A 19,688-nucleotide genomic window follows, 5' to 3' on the forward strand; every position below is an offset into this window, starting at 1 on the left:
AAAAGTATACTTTTCACATCGGTTAGACTGAAAACCGATGTGAAATGTGTATACTTTTCACATCGGTTAGACAAAAAACCGATGTGAAAAGTATACTTTTCACATCGGTTAGACTGAAAACCGATGTGAATGCTCAACCAGTTTTTTTTTTTTTCACACGAATTTGACCTGAATATACATATTTTTTTAATGAAAATTTATTAAAATAAAAAGAGATCTTGAGAACACACTCTCTCAAGTGAGTTAAACATCCAAGGTCCCAGCAAAAAAGAAAACATAATAGCCTAAAAAACTAGAACAATTCAGCAATTCTAGTTCTTTAAATGTAGTTAAACAGCAACTGCTCATGAAATTATGACAAAATAGTTAAACAGCAACAATTCAGCAAAACAGCAACAGTTCAGCAAATTAATGCCCCAAGCAGGAAAGCCACCAGCACCATAAGCATAAATTAGGAGAGCAGCGGAGGTGAGCAACTTTGAACCCTATAAACATATGCAATAAATACAGAGATCAACAATCCATGTTATAATGTAAAAAACAAGTTGCCCAAACTTTAATTCAGACTGTTTAGGCACAATCACTTCTAAGAAAGCATCATAATCACTTCTAAGAATCACTTTAAGAAGATGTTTGAATGAAGAGGCAAGGTTCATGAAAATGAGAAGAAAAGGTTAGCACAAGAGCCAACTAAAATTAAAATGCTCTTTGGCTTAGAATGATTCCATTTGATCTTTTACTTTGTTCTGATCTGAATTTTTATAATAAAAGATGGGATTGAACTATTTAAGAATTGGCAATAAGATAGCATGTTTGAATTTTCTAAAGTCATATATCGGTTTGGTGTGTTAGGCTCATTTGGCTTACATTGACTTTTGAAAATTAACAAGTTGTAATAATTAGCATAAACATTCAAAGAGCCTTCATATAGATATGTTAATAGTATGATTTACAATGTAGATTAGATGTTAAAATTTATGATTTCCTGAAAAGATGACAGCAACTTTTACCAAACAAGTTGTACTACTTCACTAACACAAGCTGCTCCAACATATAAATTACTCTCCTCCATCACCATATATATGGCTTCTTCCTCTTTTCCACTATTCTCATTCTCATTTTCCTTGAATTACTCTTGAGCATGCATCTAAATTTCCCATGTTCTTGGTCATAGACCTATCTTGAATTACTCTTCGTTTTTGTTTGATATGAGTTCCCATTAGAAAGAACCGAACCAAATCCCTTCCATCAGTAGTGTAAGAGAATTAGAACCATTCATCAATTTTAACCTGATAACTTGTACTTTTAGGAGTCTTGGTTAACAAGAATGCAAGTGATTGAATGATTCAATTCAATGATCTCTGGAATCAGAGTAAGGTACATATATACACTGCCAAACAGAAATGAAGATCTAACTAACTTCTATCTAAGTCTAACCAATAACTAAGTTAGTGAAGCTAACTAAAAACTAATCAGTTAGCAACTGGTTTACAATTAACCATGTGACTAAATTGATCTATATTAGTTAGTTGTAATAGTCCCCCTCAAATTGGAAGATAGATATAAAAAATTCCCAACTTGAACATGTGAGGCTTGGAAGGTGAAGCACTTTTAGGGGTTTAGTAAGGCAATTAGCCAACTGATGGATGGAAGGAACATGAATCAACTTGAGAAAACCAGAATTTACATCTTCCCTGATGAAATGTACAACAATATCCACATGTTTGGTTCTGAAAACTTCAAAGTTGTGAGTTTTACTGTATTCTGAATTCTCTGGAATGATGAATTTGGCTACTCCTCAGTCAACTCAATAAACTTCCTCCTTAATGACTGTTGTGATCCCTGCTAGTCATTTTTTCAGAAATTTAGCCTTACAATGATTAGCTTAGTACATTTTAATTTGGCAACCTGATTCATGAAAAAGGTTAAAATCTTACTCTCACTAGGTATATGTTAATCTTAATTCTTATGTCAATCTATATAATAGTCAAACTTGAGTAAATTTTATATGCCAGACAGTGACTGTTCTATTGACTTCAGCTGATTGAAATTAGTACTGGTTTATGTTAATCAATTCATTTCTAAACTATTATTCAGCTAAGGTCCAACATTAAACTCTCTCAATCAACCAAAACCTAAACGACGCTAATAATCCCAATCCACATCAAATCAAGTTTCAACAACAAGCACTCAACCAATCAAGCTTTCAAAGGATTTGTAACCAGTTAGAGCCTGGGTACAGAAACTAACCCACTAAGAGTCTATTCACATCATAAATTATCAGCTTGTAATGACTAAGTATATTGCATACTCTAACAGAATACAATATATCATGGAAAAGAATTCCCAGAAACCAACTACCCTTGAGCTCTGATCACACACCTCTCTTACATTGAAAATATTTACTCCATCCAACCAGAAAAATATCACACTTCAATGTTCAAGACATGCTCAAAGACAACCTAAAATAGTTTTAAAGTGAATATTAGATAGGTAAGCTTCTGCAAAGTACCTTTCAACTCAGCTGCTACTGTTTTTTCAACTCAAGCTAAGTACCTTTCCACAACAGGTGCCAAGCTTCTGCAAAGTATCAAAAGAAAGGTAAGATAAAAACAAAGTCAGACCAAGTCAGAATTGTCAAAGAAAATAGCTCATCCATTATGTCAGCAGTGCTTTTTCAATAGACTAGATTTGTATTCTACTTGAAAAGAAAATGTTTATGCTCTAAAGGACTACACATGCCCAACCCAACGAGAAAAAAGTTTACATAAAAGAACCTCCACTAGTCTCAAATTAACAATTGAACGCATCCATGGGAGACAATGAAACGAACGTGTGGAAGACGTAAAATATCAGGACTGGTTCTGCGTTTTCATAATATTATTTCATTTTCCAATTGCAGTTTCCATTATTATATAACTTTTGTGACTCAATCTTTAGTGATAAGGAGAATATAGGATTAAGATCCTCCCAATGCAAACCATACAAGGTTCCTTGGCCTACCTATCTTTCATGATTCTCTCTGCACAAAATATGTCCTACCAAACTAAGCATAATCTCTTCCTTATTTCTTCTATCCATAGTGTGATATTGTTCAGTGAGCTGACACTATCTTTAAGTGAAATAAAATATCAAATCAACGCTTTGCGTAGGTTTGGACAACAAAATTGTTGTTTCTTGCGGTGTTCTATCGTAAATACTAACTTCTTTACTTGGTAGTAATTTTTGTTTGGCAATAACTGCTTAACACATATTATTAGGAGTGTTCATCTGATGCCACAATTAGGTTACACGAAAATATCCTCCCAGCTAATTGCAGTGCGCAACTAACATGATTTTGTATTGCAGAGAGAGCACAAAATCTAGCAATGAGGCCTATAATGCTTGTAAAATATAACTAGGTGTTCAATATAGTCTAGCAACAAAGTACATTTACCTGGAGTTGCAAGGTGTGAACAAGAAAGTTCTAGACAACCCAAGTTTCTCCCTTGAGCAAAAAAGCAAGAGATACAATTCTGATATAAAAAGTGTAGAAGAAAGAATTATGAACAAGTTAAGTCAAGTGTTAGTGTTTCTTTATGAAAAGTTAGTGAGTTTAAGTGTTTAACATCTAAAACTCAAGAAGCTACCTGAAAAATAAGGGTCCCAATAGTCACTTGAACATGAAGTGCATTATTACTATTCAGCTCCACTAAAAACTGCATCACATGGCAAACACTCAAAGTAGTTAATGAATCATGCTTGGAATCTGTTAAGCACCAGCAGTAACAATACACATAGTAAGTTTCAGGAAATGGTGTGAAAACATACCACTGTTGGTGCAAATAATGTTTTGAATTAAGAGGCAAATAATGTTTTGAATTAAAGAGGCCAATAATTTAGCTCCTTATGCCACAAAGGAACATGGCAACTCAAAAATCACAAACAATAACACACCTTAAGCAAAGAGTCAAAGATTGTCCAAGAAAAGTGTGATATGAATCAGCTGATGTATTTTTATAAGTAAAATCCCGCTATAAGACAAGCAATCATCACCAAAACGAGAATGAAATCATCCAGTTCTTCCCAGATAACCACACTCCTAAAAGTAGTGAACGGTGGTTCAGAAAAATTGTTGCATTCTTACAATATATTTTGTTATAAGAATGAAGACCAAGAATGATACTCTAATGACTATAGTCTCCCAATTCCACTGTCATCAAAGGAAAAGAAAAAGGTTTGTGACGTTTTATCTACAACACTGAAGGAGAATATCAAATAAAGATGAAGCTTTACCCCATGTTCCACTGGTTTCCAAACCGAGCGCATGACAGAAAAAATATCAGTTTTCTTTATGAAAGTTTTTAAGCCTTATAGACCTTTAATCCAGAAGAACAAATTGTCACCGAGGAACTTAATCTTAACAAGGTGAAATCATCAAAAGTACCCAAGAACAAAATGGATACAAAGGTAAGTTATAGTCAAACAAAAGAGAACAGGACTAGACAAGCAATATAATAGAATGTAAGTACCCAATAACTCTGACCAACCAAAAATCCTTATTAGATTGAAGCCATCAAATCATAGGAGTCTCTGCTACCAATTTAACATAGAGCAACATCCAAACCCAAGCTAGTTCAAATAAGAGATTAACCAATTCCGAGAGGAAAGTAGAGTCTCACAGCAGCAGGGAAAAATAAACACAAATGAAGAAGGTACCTGCGGCAGTGCTTCAAGCAGTGCGACGGCGGCAGCGACAGCGGTGGGCTTCAGCAGTGAACCGTTGTTCCTGCAAGTTTAACGACAGACGGTGGTGAGGGTGAGTTTGCGGTGGAGGAGAGTGAGTGAGTATGCGGCTAAATTTGAGTTGGGGGTGAGAAAAAGTGGTACCTGAGTTGAGAGCTTCCAGCAGTGCGACGACGATTTGAGCTTCAGCAAGGATTTAGGGATTGCGTGAAAAGAGGGAGGGACCTGCGAACAGGAGAGAAAACCAGAAGGAGAATCTGAGTGAGTATTACGGATTCACGATTTAGGGATTCAATGGAGTGAAGGGAATATAGGGATTTAATCGTTTGACACTACCATCTTTGTTTCCATTCTCTTGACATTGGGTTGAGTCCATTTTTGGAGCTACTCAAACACAACAAGATTCAAATATCATTTGACATTTGACACAAATCAGGGCCAGCAACAACATTTGACACAAATCAGGGCCAACATAGATACAAATTACCAACAAAATATTTGAATCACAACCTAATCTAGAACCCAAGGCATAAGCACACTATCACATTCACACCCAAGGCACTGAAAAAGGGCTCAGCACATAAATGAGAACAACAACGAGGGAAAGCTTCAAGGGCAGCAAACATAACCAGACGAAAATAACTCAGAATATAACCAGACGAAAATAATGATGCTTACCTTTTTTCTGTAGACGTGAAGAGGCTCGGCGAGAGTGCAGGAGGGGCACGCGACCGGAGGAGAGGTAGGCGGCGCGCGACCGGAGGAGAAGAAGGAGGCGCGCGCGACCGGAGGAGAGGGAGGAGGCGCGCGCTGCCGGAGAAGAGGAAGGAGGTGCGCAGCTGCTGTGGAAGGATGTCTGTCAGGGATAGAGGAGGGGAACGCATATTACTTAGGGTTTCGATTCGAAGTGGGGATCTCATTAAAAGTGTAAAAATTAAAAAAAGAGTGATCTTTCACAACGGTTATAACAAAACCGATGTGAAAACTCAAAAAACTGAGACTTTTCACATCGGTTATAATATAACCGATGTGAAAACTAAAGAAAAGATGGGCTTTTTACATCGCTTATATTATAACCGATGTAAAAAGTACTTCATTAAAATTTCAAAAATGTCACCGCATTTAGCTTTCACATCGCTTATTCTAACAACCGTTGTAAAAAGTGTTTCCTAATTACTTTTCACATCAGACATATTCCTAACTGATGTGAAAACTATCATAAAAGTTCACCATAATTTCAATATTGCCACCGCGTCATCTTTTACATTAGGTAATTGATTAACCGATGTGAAAACCCTGATGTGAAAACTAGTTTTTCTAGTAGTGTATTCCCATGTCTTAATAAATATCCAAACAGGATTGATATATTAAAAAAGGCGTATAATTGTTTGTAGGTCACTAGGTTGTCGATCCATGTTAATAGGAAAAAGAATGTATTTGTCCACACCTTCAAAAAATGATTTGAAAAGAGTACCAAGTCAAAAATATTTTTCTTTCACTCTACCTCTAACTTCACAACGAGGAACTACCGCACAGGCATGCTGAAACTCAAATCCATGTATGAGAAGAAGGAAAAGCTCGAAGTCTTAGAAGAACAAATATATAATAAAATGAGTAATATTTGTGCAATTTAAACAGTCAAACTTGCATTTATAGAGACGGTTTGACCAATTGAGGTGTTGGGCCTCAGTAAAAAAAAAAAAGGGAAAACTTCCGAGATAGTTGGCTACGCTTGGATAATCTTTAATTACTCAATGTTAATTTGTGTCGACTTTGTTTTGCTTAACTAGTTGTTGGACGAGATAAATCTGATCGATTAACACAACATTTACTTAATTACTTAATTGTGACTCATGGATCGTCCCAACAAGTGCATAGTCAAAACTCCAAAATAAAATTAGAGTGAACACATTTTTTTTGGTCACTGACTGAACACTTTGTTTTGTTCAGAAAGTAAACATTGTTTTGCTTTTGAGGAACCAAGGCATTGGCCTTTTTAATTATTATTTTTTTGCCGCGGCCTTTTAGTTTATCTTGGGTTTTATTAGAAAAAAAATAGTTATCTTGAGTTGAATTTTGGTCTTAGCCCTTTTCTTATGGGCTCCCATAGGCCAGTAGGCCGTCAACCTAATTATCTTTTTTTGAACAAATCAACCTAATTATCAAATAAACATCGTGTACGTTTATTCCTTAAGATGTTAACTATATAAGCTTTTTAATCTAAATTTTTTATTGCTTATGAATTAAAGAATCTTTTTCGTCTAATTTGTGTAGGCTACGTAGATTAGAAGTTACTCGTTGTTACTTATTAGAAACAACGAGTCTAAGTTTTTATACTCTCATTTTTTAACGTACATGAGAAGATACTCGATGTTACTTATTAGAAACTTAGAATCATATATTTTGTAGTAGTGAGTGTTTAATCTATAGTTGCATGATACCTAAATCAGATATAAGTAACACATAATTTATATTTCCTATTTTTTCGCTTCTTCTGATCGCATCACATCATATATCACATTCATTGCTTGTTTCTCATTCTTCATTTCTCACTTTATTTATCTACATGATTGATCGTCTAGAGACATTTTCCAATTACGTATGTAATTTTAATAAATTCACACATTACTTTCCAATTATTTGTTGTAAGACACGTAATTATTTTTCGAACGAGTGTGGATATATGCGAAAGATAAATGGCAAAGATGGAAATAGAGCGGAAGTGGAAAGGAAAAGGGGGAGAAGAAGATTGGAAGCGTTTCGTTTGGCGCTTTCGGTGGAATGCATCGCAATTGCATTGGGGTTTGAATCATTCTTCACTCGTTTCCTTTCTGTCTGTCAAACCCTCTCATTCTCTCTCACATTTTCTCTCTCATTTTCAAACTTCAATTTCCATTTCTAATTCCAATTCCTTTCAATTTCCGACGAAGAATCTCGAATCGGACAATGAAATGTGAATAAATCTGAATGTGGCGTTGTTCACTTCCGATTCAGATCGAGATTCATGGGGATTTGCTTCAGCATTGAAGAGCAAAACCGCCTCTCGGTCTCGGATTCAAATTCAAAGCCTAAATCTGCAGGTATGAACGACGATCTGGTATGTTCGTTTGTGTTTTCAATTTTCATTGTTGATCGATTGATTGATTGATTACTATGCTATGAAGAACAATTAATCAGAGACTAACATAGAGTTAGGGTTCAGTAGGACATGAATCTGGTCGATCAACGCCAACTCCATTAGGCTCCATGAATATCAAGGAACTTCAACAAGGTGCTGGATACAGCAACGTTCACATTTTCACGTACGAGGAGTTGAGGCTCGCCACCAAGCACTTTCGTCCTGACTTGATTTTGGGTGAGGGTGGCTTTGGAGTTGTGTATAAAGGAGTCATAGATGATAGTGTCAGGTCTGGTTACAAATCCACTGAAGTCGCCATTAAGGAGCTTAATCGCGAAGGATTTCAAGGCGATCGGGAATGGCTCGTGCGTCTCTTCATTCTCCTTTTTCACTTGTTTTTAGGATTCATATTTTACTTATTGCACAAATATGACTGCTATATAGTATATAGGGTTAGGGTTAGGAGTTAAGGGACTTGAGGAGAGAAAGTAATGGATGCTTGGATTTAATTTTTTTGTGTTGGAACTTGGAACAAACAATGACAGTTGATAGTTAGAGTGGCACTGAAAGAAAGAGTTGATACAAGTAAGCACTGGAGAGGAGAGGACCAAACTTAATGGCTTGACGTTGTTTACTTTGCAGGCTGAAGTTAACTATTTAGGTCAATTCAGCAATCCAAATCTCGTGAAGCTTATTGGTTACTGCTGCGAGGATGAACACCGGCTATTGGTTTATGAATACATGGCGAGTGGGAGCCTGGAGAAGCATCTTTTCCGCAGTAAGTTTTGCATCAAATTGCAAAATGAATGTTATTTGAGTCAGACTTACATTTTGAGACTGCATTATTCGCATAATGAACATATTACTTGTAACTAGATTAGTACCAGGGCAGGGAGGTTGTGCTTTTTCTTGGTATTGACCAAGTCATACATATTTATCTCTTTGTCTAAAAGATTTGCTCAATTATATAAGCACCATGTGGGTTGGTGGTGGTAAACCTTCCTTGAGCTTTAAGATTGTAGGCCAGCTTCCAGTCCTCCCTCTTTGTAAAGGGTAAGCTAGAGATGACAAAAGTAGTCCTTGTAAAGGGAAAGCTAGTTTTAGGGGTATAGTTAGGCCTAACCCAAATTCTCAAGATGGTATTGAAGTCTATCTTAGATACATTACTAAGCCACCCACAAATGTCTAGTCCTGCAAACTTCACCCTCCACGCTCCACACGTCCATCCCTGGCGTGAGGAGGTTGTGTTCAGGTTCCACATAGACCTTGAGATATGAGCAAAGTAGTTCATATAAGGGGTAGGGAAATCATCACCCGTAAGCTAAACTTGAGAGTAGAGTTAGGTTAGCCCAAATTGTCAAGTTGCACAACTCCTTCTGGTAAAGAGGCCTTGAATATATTTCATCTTTCTTACCCTTCAATTTAAGTGCATTCATAAATCAGTGTAATTGAAAAATAAAGGAAAAATTGGATACGGGAAAATTTAACCACACCATTGTTTATTTGATGGTAGGAGTGGGCTCAACATTGACTTGGTCAAAAAGAATGAAGATTGCTTTACATGCTGCGAAAGGGCTTGCTTTTCTTCATGGTGCAGAAAGGCCCATCATATATCGTGACTTCAAGACATCGAACATCTTGCTAGATGCGGTTTGTTGTCTTCTAGTTTACATACGTATAAAAACATCTGTAAAATTAAGTTTCATTGCGAACTATTTTTGTAGAAACTGTGATTTTTAGCTTTGTCTAAAGTGGCTTCTACAATATGTTTAATTTGAAAAGACTTGGGACAAAGTTATACTTTAGCATCTTAATGGTTTCTTTAGAAGGATTTCACTTACAGATTGGAGAGAGATTGATGAGCTTTGCTTAGTTGATATGTCTTTCAAGTTTCAACTTTTTTGTGGTTTGGATTCTTATCCTCAGCAAGTTAGCAGCTGTATTTCTCTATTTTCTTCTCCAGTAGGATATATTAATGTATTTATAAAATAGTAGGAGAAGGTTTTCCTTTCCTACTCATATGGGGCTTATCAGGTTAGAATAGCGTGAGAGGTGAGAGGGGTTTATCTTGATTGTAAAATCATACATGTATGGTTGACTTTATTTTACTTAAATCTAATCTTAATTTCCATTATGATTGTATGGACGAGATTAACTCCTCTCATGAGAGCAAGTATATATAAATAAATACACACACACACACACACAAAGTAATGTAGAAGAACAAACCATCATTTTTTCTAAATGTTAACTTGCATGCCACTTTAAATCAAGTAAATTTTGTCTAGGCTTCAACTATTTAATATTGAGGTATAAACCTGCAGGATTTCAATGCAAAACTTTCAGACTTTGGCCTTGCAAAGGATGGGCCGATGGGTGACCAAACCCATGTTTCAACACGAGTAATGGGCACATATGGATATGCTGCACCTGAATATGTTATGACTGGTGAGTTATTTAAAGTCGTTCATGCTGAATTATTTGTCACCTATCCTTTTTCTAAAAATTCTGAAACATTAAGATTTTTAAGTGACCAAAAAAGTGCATTTGCCCTATCAAAATTTATGCTACTTACAATTCTAAGTTGACACAAACAACTGTCGCAAGACATCACCTGGCCTTTTTCTGCACTTTGTTGTTGGAAATGAAACCCTGCATACATTGCATGAATCCTCTAAATTTCTTCTACCTTGTTATTTTGAGGACTAACATTCAGTACATATTAAATATTTTAAGTATGGAAAACTGATGTTTGTTATCTAACCTGTTTGTCAATATGTACAGGGCATTTGACAGCACGAAGTGATGTGTATGGTTTTGGGGTGGTGCTACTTGAAATGCTTATTGGTAGGAGAGCATTAGACAAGAGCAGGCCCAGCCGAGAGCATAACTTGGTTGAGTGGGCACGCCCACTGTTGAATCATAATAAAAAACTACTGAAAATTTTAGACCCAAAAATAGACGGGCAGTATTCAAGTAAAACTGCGATAAAGGTGGCACATTTAGCATACCTATGTCTTAGCCAAAACCCCAAAGGCAGACCTCTCATGAGCCAGGTTGTTGAAATTCTTGAAAACTTTCAAACAAAGGGAGAAAATGAGGAAGATCAAGTGTTTCAAAGTGGTGGTAGCAGTATAACCATTTATGAGGTACCAAAAGGCAGCAATGACAAACCAACTGAGGGGTGAACCCTTAAATGAAGAGGTTATTTCAAATGACTATAATTGATGTTCTTCACCAGATTTTGTGCTCCATGCCAGGTTCTAGAAGTTGAAGTTTCACCAGTATTGGTGGCAATTAAGTTTTGTACAAAAATGTTAAAAGTGGTTGGATCCTGGTTGATGTCTCCAGCTATTTATGTGCTTTGAGCTGAACTTGGTGAAGGCAATTATGTAGCCTTAGCAATTCTCTTCTGTTACTATTACTTGCAATTTTGAATCATCATCATGCTTTTGATTGGAATATTTCATTATTGTTCAACATTTTTCCCCCTCTCCATACTAAATGCACTCAGTTGAGCAAATCATTAGCCCCGTCAAAATGGATACTTATATGAGAACATCTGGCGAAATGTTATTTACGTTGATACTTGATAGTTGTTTGATTCCAACTTTACATGCATATATATCTCGATAGATTAGTTCTTCTAAAATCTATTTACAGCTGAAACCTGTTAATATCACTAGCAGCGCAAATGAACCAAAGAATTAACATGTTCAGAACCACATACACAACTTTTTTCACGAGTTCTAAGCTCCTTAGAACTCCTTGCATGCGAGTGAAATGTAGTAAGATTGTAGAAGCAACAAGCGCAATTTTTTCAATAAAGCACTAAATTTTGATACATTATTTATGCCTTTTTTGTGTTAGACCAAAGGAGTTTTTGGTAAATTGCTCAATATTCGGGAGGCCAAAGAAACATACATGGTAATACATAACTGGCTTAATACATCAGAAGACCCCTGTAATTGTAAAGGGAATCAAATCCAGGGCTTAGAAAATTTTTGCATCAAATTGGGTCCCTAGAAAAAAAAAATTTAATTCAATTAAGGCCAAAGTGTGCCAGCCCTCAATTTTGTCTCAGTCATCAATTCCACGTGGCATTTATTTTTATTTTTTAATTAAAAAAATAATAAAAAATTATTTTTAATTCCAACTCAATAATTTAATCAGAAAAAAAAATTTAAAAACTTAATAATTACCTAATCTAATAATCCTTAACTAAACAATCTAATAATCTAACTAATAAACTAATCTAATAATCTAACCTAGCAAAACAAAACTAGAAACTAGAAATGAAAAAGACTAAACAACTCAGATTCTTAGTCAACCTAATCTAATAATCCTTAACTAAACAATCTAATAATCTAACTAATAAACTAATCTAATAATCTAACCTAGCAAAACAAAACTAGAAACTAGAAATGAAAAAGACTAAACAACTCAGATTCTTAGTCAACCTACATCTTCTTCTTCTTCCTTTCCGTATGATGTGATTCAACCTTTTCTTCTTCCTTCCAAGAAGAAACCAGCTGCAAACATAAAGAATTCCCAAACCCAGAAATATAGTTCTTCTTCTCACTCTCACACCCAGAAATATAGAAAGAAACAAAAACTCCAGAACCCCCACCCACTATACCCATCGCAACCCCCACCTTCTATTCAATCATTATCTTCAAACTCAGGATTCTTCACTGGAAACCTTTATTTCTTCTCTTTTTATTTTCAAACCCCATTCACTGGAACCCAGAAGAAAGAAAGAAACCCCAAGCTCCCAACCCATCGATCAGCAACGGAGCCGCACCGCCATAGCCACAGGAATCAGATCTGAATAGGTGAAACCCTAACATGTTATGGTGAGACAGATCCGTAGCGAGAAAGACTGGCGGTGGAGAGGAAAAGAGAAGATTTCACAGAAATCATATCTGTGCTTCCTTCTTATTTTGTTATTTTTTCTGATTAAATGGAATTAATAATTGGGTGAAGGTGGTGGGTGGGTTAGGGGTGGAGTGGAGAAACTGAGAAAGGTTTGTGATGGTGGTGGGCGGGTTGGGGATTGGTTATGGGTTTCTGGGTGATGGTGGTGGGTGGGTTTTGAGTGGTGGTGGCTTGGAGAGATGAAGAAAGAAAGAAACCCCAAGATGAAGATGAAGGGACCATCACCCAGTAATTAAAGTTTTTTTGTATTAGAGGATGAAGATACATATTAAGATTAGATTAGGTTTTTTTAATTAGATTTAGGTTTTTATTTACATTAGAGATTTTATTAAGTTTTTATTTTTTATTTATGCTTTAATATATGAGTTGGATTTAAAAAATTAAGTTTTAGAATTTTTTCAATTAAAAAAAATTAAAATGCCACGTGGAAAAGCTGAGTATGATAAAATTGAAGCCACTTCAGCATCAGACACACTTTGGCCTTAATTGAATTAAAAAAAAAATTCTAGGGACCCAATTTGATGCAAAAAATTTCTAAGCCCTGGATTTGATTCCCTTTACAATTACAGGGGCCTTCTGATGTATTAAGCCTACATAACTTGATGTTTAAACTCAATATGGCAAACAATTCCACAAATACTAGTTAACCACCATGATTATCCACTTTTTGCTTATAAGCAATTCATATGTAACCAAAACACTTTTCCGAGGCCCCAAGATTCATAACACCATATGCGCTTCAGAGCCCATATATATACTGTATTTCTACAGATTACAAATCGTGAAAACATTTCGAAACTTGAAAAGAGGGAACAGCAGATGGCTTGAACTTTATTAATAATTCAATTAACTCTAGCCTTAAAAGATCTTAGGAAAATCAATAACTTTTTCTTCCTCTTTAACTTTAATTTTTCAAGCAGAAATGTTAGAGAAAAAACAGGTTTCATGTATCTTATACAAAAAAGAAAGATGCTGGAAGGCCACGCTACTTAGATTCATCCATTGGGTCATGGCGATTACAAGATTGAGATCTCAAATCATCTTGCCTGGATTCCTCAGGCTCCACCGACTTCAACACAGAGTCCTCAAGAGCCTCGAGAAAAGACAAAACTGTGAACTTGTCTGAAAAGAGAGGGAAAAAAAAGTCAGCAATATCAAATAATCAAGACAAGTCTAAACCCTTAAAAGACACTAAAATTTGAAAGAAATGCTGCAAGACAACCAAGTGTTGTGTTCAGTAACAATTTCTTAGCATCTGCCAACTCCAAACTACAGAAATTTGTGAAATGTGATAGTGAAACATCTACAGTACCAAATGGAAAATGAGAAAACAAGGGGGAACTTGACAAGGCTGTCAATGCCCGACTTTATGGATCCGATTAGTTCCATAATAAGATAAGGCCTCATATTGTAGGATCTGAAGACGTAATAGGACTAGACTAGATAAAATTTAAAATATTATCCGGTGTGTGATGTAATGTCATAAAGGATACTTGCTGTATAAGATAATATTATCCTGTATATACTAACACACTGTAAAATTAGAATAAAAATTAACATTTCTTACAAAAGTAGTCTTCACTTAAAACATACTATAACTTCTTCAGTACAAACCACTGGTATTCTCCAGTAGAAGCATTCATGCTCAAGCCGGGTAGGACGACTATAACAACAATTTTTTTAGTATTGGCTACTGTTGACATTATATCTCTACAGATATCTCAATACTCCATCCACATCTACTCCTACCAATGTATTAACTGGTTCAGAAATGGTTTCCACTTTCCAGACAGTCTTATGATGGTTTTAACTTTTAAGCTATTCAGGTTGGCTTGTTGTTGGCTCTCGTCGCATTAACTTATTTATAAACTTGGAAGTCTAAAAATGTTAATTTTAAATAATTATTTAACTTATTTTAACAGTATTAAATTTATTTTCATATAGATATTTAGAATTAAATTAATTATCAGTAAAAATATAATACATGAATATTTTTCAAGCCATAATGAAAAGTTTTAATATGGGCTTATATATAAAAATTTAATCAAGCCTAACCACACCCCTAAGGTTTGATCAAGACATCAAGTCATCCATCATTTTAATGTATAAAACAGGTCTCATGGATAAACTTATACAATACATTATTTATATCAAACAACCGATATCTGATAATATCACACTGTGTTGTCCAAGCTTATCCTATCATACCTAGTACAGATTGGAGAAAAAACAACTACTGCTGGCATTAAAACGCATGTACAGAAGTAACAGAACTCAAAAACATCAAGGCTAAAGATTATGAGGTACTACTTTCTTACATTTACTTGGATCAATCCCAAACTGAGACAAATCTATCTGTCCTGTTTTAAGTACCTGTGTCAATAAATAAATAAACTCATTAAGTATCTTTTGAAATGAAATGTAAAACAAGAATATTGAGGCACTGCATTCTTACATAAGTAAATGAATCTACTTGCTGACGGAAAGGTGGGCTCTGCAATAACTCCAATATATCTTCTGGAGACCACTTACCCTACATCAAAGAGTTATTAAATGAATCAGTAAATGAAGGAACATTGAAACTCAGTCACTTCATTAATACATACCTCAGGTAAATAGGGAGCTAAATGCTGCTCCAATGATAACATCTCCATCAATGGCATTATCAGGTCAGGCTTCAATATATCACCAAGTCCCAAACCTAATGAAATGCAAGAAAATTGTCAAAGTAGAGGTATATTTTACAAACAGCAATTTGCACAAAAATATTATGTAAAAAAACTAAACTTTCCTACTAATCCACCTCATTATGACTTTTTTAATAGTATGCTGATAGCTTAGGTTTTCATACATTGACAGTCAAATTCCAAATCAAAATAGAAGACACCAATAACAATAACTAGCAAGAAACACGAAGCTTTAGACATCATAATTATTCACACAGCCCATGCATGACCCCCCTCCCCCAATAGCGCAGAACCAAACTCTGTCCCTCATAACTATGCAAATAAAATCTTAAATCCTTTTTAGTTATATACGTTTTCCCATTCATCATTGTGAAAAATGTTGTTCAGTACAGGCTGTACGGTCCTCTAGTTCAAACTTTTAATTAGCATTCATTTTTATCTGTTAAACATGCATATTTGTTATTGTCTTAATAGAGAGGCAGGATTTTGATATAATATTAAATGATTACCTCCATCAGGGTCAATAATACTATCTGCAAATATGTCAGGAGAAAAATAACAGGTTAGGTCTCAAAACAGTTAAAAGTGCATAAAAGAACATCTCTTTCAATGAAGCTAATTACCTGCAGACCCAATGTTACCCAATATTCTTTGGAGATCTTCCAGTCTAACCGGACCAGAAGATGTGACATCACTAGTTGCTTCCACACCCAAGTTTGGGGCAAATAAGTTTGCAGCTCTTTTAAACAACAATAAAATTCAACATGTTTAGCGTCCAGTTGGCTATATAGTTGGGTATGGAATAAGAATGATTGAATACAATTTGGTAACTAAATTTTCTCCCTAAATGCATGATAAACATCACAGCGTTGGCTGCATTTTTGTTCAATTATATCCACATTGAAGATGTAAAATTCAAACTTTCTTTTAATTATCATTAACATTCTGTTATAAGCAGGCGAATCAGACTAAAGGAAGAATGGCCGCGACTTCCCATGACTTTAAATAACACCATTTGATGTTTAGGAAGAAAAAATAGATGTTTAGATGTGGGATAAAGCCATGTGCCATTTGGTGTTTAATACATTGGCTGACCAAGATGAGATAGATGGTAGTGAAAAGAAATTGGTAGTGAAAAGAAATTGGTAGTTTAAAGCATGACATCCACATCCAGGCCACTGGTTTCTGCTGGCAAAGAGGAAATATCTAGCAAATGGGTCAAAAATGGGAAGTATAGAAAAGATAAGGTATATGAGTGAGAAGACCTGAATGAGCATGCACTATTTTTCACTTTGGCTGTAACTTTACCAGAATTTAAGCAGGTATAAAACAGTATCTATGGTAGTAATTTCAAACTACTTTCATAAATAGCAAGACAAAGTCAAGCCCAGAAACGAAGCTCAAACTCATTTTGCAAGTCCTAGAATATATACAAACATTTTAATAATCAAAATACAGCAGTACCTAGATGAGATGTCATCCTCAGCCATATCTTCAGAAACTTGAAGTGGGAGATCTCCGTTAAGCTCTTCTTCACCAAGAAAGTCTGTTAAGCAGTAAATTATTGCACTTCATTTCTAAAGAGATAAATTTCACACATCATATGTGTGGCTATTTTCCTACATCACTAGAAACAATAATTGAACTTATTCATAATAATATCCAGGAGTCAACCAAATAAAAGGTTGCAAACTTGAGAATTTTTATAGTGTTCCCTTGCTAGAAATGCCTCTGCATATAATCATGATACTTACCTATTAGGGGGTGGTTCCTAGCAATTTAAGGTTTCATCAAACAATGTATGCATAACATTATCTGGAGTTATCTCAGACTACTACTAGCTCTTGTAATAATATCACTCCAATAGCAAGAGAAAACATGAACGCCACCATATTTGATAGGATCAAACAACCAAGAAGAACAAATGATAAGGTGCGTATCCCATAAAACAACAATACAAACACTGAACAAAGACACAAGTCTCTAAGATTAACAAAAAGTATGGAGCCTATTTATTGCTGTACTTAAATGCTCATTGCTTAATGAAAATACATCATGCATAGGTATTTTGAAAGTAAGTAGAATAGCAGGAATGTCTAGTGACATAAGGCTAAACTAACAGAAAGGAAGCTCTGTATTTTCTAATTCAAAGCCAAAGGAGAGCGACTTACCTAGTTGTCTGTTGATGTAATCATTCACAGAGCTACACAGTTGTGAGTCATTGTCAGCGTTTGATTCCTACACAAAAATGAAGGACCATGTATAGATGTGAATATATAATAACTGATCATACAAGCAAAGCACTTACTACAGGACAAGTAGATGTTCAGTAATAAGACTAACCTGCATCCAGAAGAAGAACTTTCTATCATCAGTATTGAACTTCAATATGTAAACCCTTCCAGATGCTTGATTAACCTAAGCAACCAAGAATTAGGAGCAGTCAGAAAACTCAGAACAGTCAAATGAAAAAACAAAAATGATCGGCAGCAAGGAAGTAGAACCTTCTCAAAAACAGCCTCATTGGGAAATATTATCTGATCCTGTTTTCCCGTAAGTCAAGAAGGACCAAAATAAATACAGCAGGAGACAACATAATCTTTCAACATGTCTTCACAAGGAATTAGAAACTCCCCAAATTAATTCACTTTTGTGACAAAAATAATAACTAAAAAATTCTTGCAAGATCTAGCGAATATTAAACCACTAGATAATAACTAGTAATGCTATAAAAAATTTAGCGGAAAAATGAACAAACCTAGTATTCTAAGTCGATTAAACATTAATTTGAGGTTCAAAAAAGTGTAAGAATACTACTTGTCCTTAGGTTTATTTTGTCAGAAATTCAACCGTGAAATTTGTCATCTATTTCGTAAAAGAATACTAGGCACTAGCAGAATCAGCATACCGAGAAATTGAAAACTATTCCTTTAAGGAGAAGAACCAAAACTATGTCAAGATACTAGAGAGTAGAGACTAGAACAAAAAGGAGCATAATAGTGCATCACATGAATAATGACCAATGAGCAATTACACAGTGGAGAAAAAAGGATACATCTTCAATAACATTTAGTGTGCGATCGAGCCACTGAAAATGAACTAGTCCTTCCTCACCCTGAGAGAGAAGCAATGTGGTGGGTTAAAACAATGAAATAATGAAGTTCAAACACGAACAGAAGGAAGCATACATACCCTAGCAATACGAACGAGTCCTTTGCGGGTATCGGGAACAACCCTCTTTCCTTCAAGAGACATTTTACCAGCACGGAACTCCAGCATAATTTCCTGATATCAATTTATCCAATTAAAATTCAAAAAGTAACAAAACAAAGAGGAAACAGATGCAAACAAAACGGAAGTAGAATACAGAAAGGCTAAGTTATTACCTGGATTGCTGGAAAAGCATCGGAAGATGAACTCATCCTGCTAATTGCAAAAACAAGTGCATAATATCATCAATCAGTAACGAACGATTTCAAAAAATGGAAAAATAGCGTAGCTACATTCCAAGCGATTCAATGAATGAATCAGTTGTTTGTTTGCAACAGCAAATTAGTTCGGTTAAAAAAAGCTCGAAACCCTAGAACAAGAAGAAGAAGAAGAACTGGGAACTTACTGAACTGAAACGCTGCGATGCGATGCGATGCGATGCGATGGAGTGAAAGGAAATTACGGAGAAGAAACTAGAGAGGGAGATTTGTTTTCCGGTGAGTGAGTGTTCTCTTAGCTGTCGACCCTGTATGTCTATGTCTATGCCCTTTCTCGTTTAACCTTCGTCTTCAATAAAACCACACAATTGACATCAACCTTTCGTTCTTATTTTTTTATTTATTTTTATTTTTATTTTTATTATTTATTTTAATTCCTCACGACTCCTTTTCTTAAAGAGAAAAAGAAATAGAAAAGTTGAATTGAGCATATTTTCTTCTTTAATTTATCCCGCGGGAAACTCGTTTCTAGCAGAGGCATTAGATTTGAGAGATGGGTTGTTCATGGCGTGGAATCGTGGCCACTATCGAGTTCTTTGTGAAGAGGATTGCTCTGAGCTAGTGGCGATTTTGGAGGATGGTGATAGGGCGCGTTTTCATGTTCATACGCAGGTGTCGGGAAAAATTCGTGAGTTCCTAGATAACGATGGAGGGCCCGGGTGTCGTGGATTCACCGTGATGGTAATTCTTCGGCTCATTGGCTTGCTCGTCGGGTGCTCTTTCTCCCCTAAT

At 35.4% G+C, this 19,688-nt stretch overlaps 2 protein-coding genes and 1 long non-coding RNA gene across 10 annotated transcripts; 1 reads left to right on the plus strand and 2 right to left on the minus strand.

Moving 5' to 3' along the window:
• Positions 1-173: 173 nt before the first annotated feature.
• On the minus strand, positions 174-10,992 carry LOC130711598 (uncharacterized). Of its 4 annotated transcripts, XR_009010730.1 has the most exons (11): positions 10,855-10,992; positions 10,608-10,755; positions 10,419-10,495; positions 5,404-5,581; positions 5,062-5,109; positions 4,870-4,950; positions 4,699-4,768; positions 3,630-3,698; positions 3,437-3,515; positions 2,513-2,580; positions 174-485 (listed from the first exon to the last, which is right to left on the minus strand). It is a non-coding gene; the product is annotated as an uncharacterized LOC130711598 (long non-coding RNA). The 4 variants fall into 4 exon arrangements; XR_009010727.1 differs by lacking the exon at positions 5,062-5,109; XR_009010729.1 differs by lacking the exon at positions 5,062-5,109 and having other exon boundaries at positions 10,458-10,532.
• On the plus strand, positions 7,342-11,307 carry LOC130711596 (probable serine/threonine-protein kinase PBL17). Of its 4 annotated transcripts, none has more exons than XM_057561277.1 (7): positions 7,388-7,527; positions 7,656-7,805; positions 7,928-8,208; positions 8,486-8,621; positions 9,357-9,493; positions 10,168-10,291; positions 10,628-11,307. In XM_057561277.1, the coding sequence occupies exons 2-7, from the start codon at positions 7,730-7,732 to the stop codon at positions 11,029-11,031; spliced, it is 1,158 nt and encodes a 385-aa protein (XP_057417260.1). In that variant the 5' UTR covers positions 7,388-7,527; positions 7,656-7,729; the 3' UTR covers positions 11,032-11,307. The 4 variants fall into 4 exon arrangements, with proteins under 4 accessions (XP_057417262.1, XP_057417260.1, XP_057417261.1 ...); XM_057561278.1 differs by having other exon boundaries at positions 7,425-7,558; XM_057561279.1 differs by having other exon boundaries at positions 7,342-7,805; positions 7,931-8,208.
• Positions 11,308-13,500: 2,193 nt separating this feature from the next.
• On the minus strand, positions 13,501-19,244 carry LOC130711597 (26S proteasome regulatory subunit RPN13). 2 transcript variants are annotated; one of them, XM_057561282.1, is made up of 14 exons: positions 19,085-19,244; positions 18,855-18,894; positions 18,661-18,753; positions 18,524-18,583; positions 17,973-18,011; positions 17,812-17,886; positions 17,640-17,706; positions 16,933-17,014; positions 16,092-16,207; positions 15,978-16,001; positions 15,388-15,482; positions 15,237-15,314; positions 15,100-15,154; positions 13,501-13,903 (listed from the first exon to the last, which is right to left on the minus strand). In XM_057561282.1, exons 2-14 carry the CDS (start codon positions 18,888-18,890, stop codon positions 13,767-13,769), a joined length of 957 nt encoding a protein of 318 aa, XP_057417265.1. In that variant the 5' UTR covers positions 18,891-18,894; positions 19,085-19,244; the 3' UTR covers positions 13,501-13,766. The 2 variants fall into 2 exon arrangements, with proteins under 2 accessions (XP_057417265.1, XP_057417264.1); XM_057561281.1 differs by having other exon boundaries at positions 18,855-18,891; positions 19,085-19,243.
• Positions 19,245-19,688: the final 444 nt, after the last annotated feature.

The sequence above is a fragment of the Lotus japonicus genome, chromosome 4 (genome assembly GCF_012489685.1).
Source record: "Lotus japonicus ecotype B-129 chromosome 4, LjGifu_v1.2".
Taxonomy (NCBI): Eukaryota; Viridiplantae; Streptophyta; class Magnoliopsida; order Fabales; family Fabaceae; genus Lotus; species Lotus japonicus.

Coding starts and splice junctions, on each gene's coding strand:
- LOC130711596 (XM_057561277.1), top strand. CDS start 7,730: ATGGGGATTTGCTTCAGCATTGAAGAGCAAAACCGCCTCTCGGTCTCG. Junction 8,622..9,356: donor GGAGAAGCATCTTTTCCGCA/GTAAGTTTTGCA, acceptor ATTTGATGGTAG/GAGTGGGCTCAACATTGACT. Junction 10,292..10,627: donor ACCTGAATATGTTATGACTG/GTGAGTTATTTA, acceptor CAATATGTACAG/GGCATTTGACAGCACGAAGT.
- LOC130711597 (XM_057561282.1), bottom strand. CDS start 18,890: ATGAGTTCATCTTCCGATGCTTTTCCAGCAATCCAG. Junction 18,584..18,660: donor GACTCGTTCGTATTGCTAGG/GTATGTATGCTT, acceptor CTTCTCTCTCAG/GGTGAGGAAGGACTAGTTCA. Junction 15,483..15,977: donor TATTATTGACCCTGATGGAG/GTAATCATTTAA, acceptor GCATTTCATTAG/GTTTGGGACTTGGTGATATA.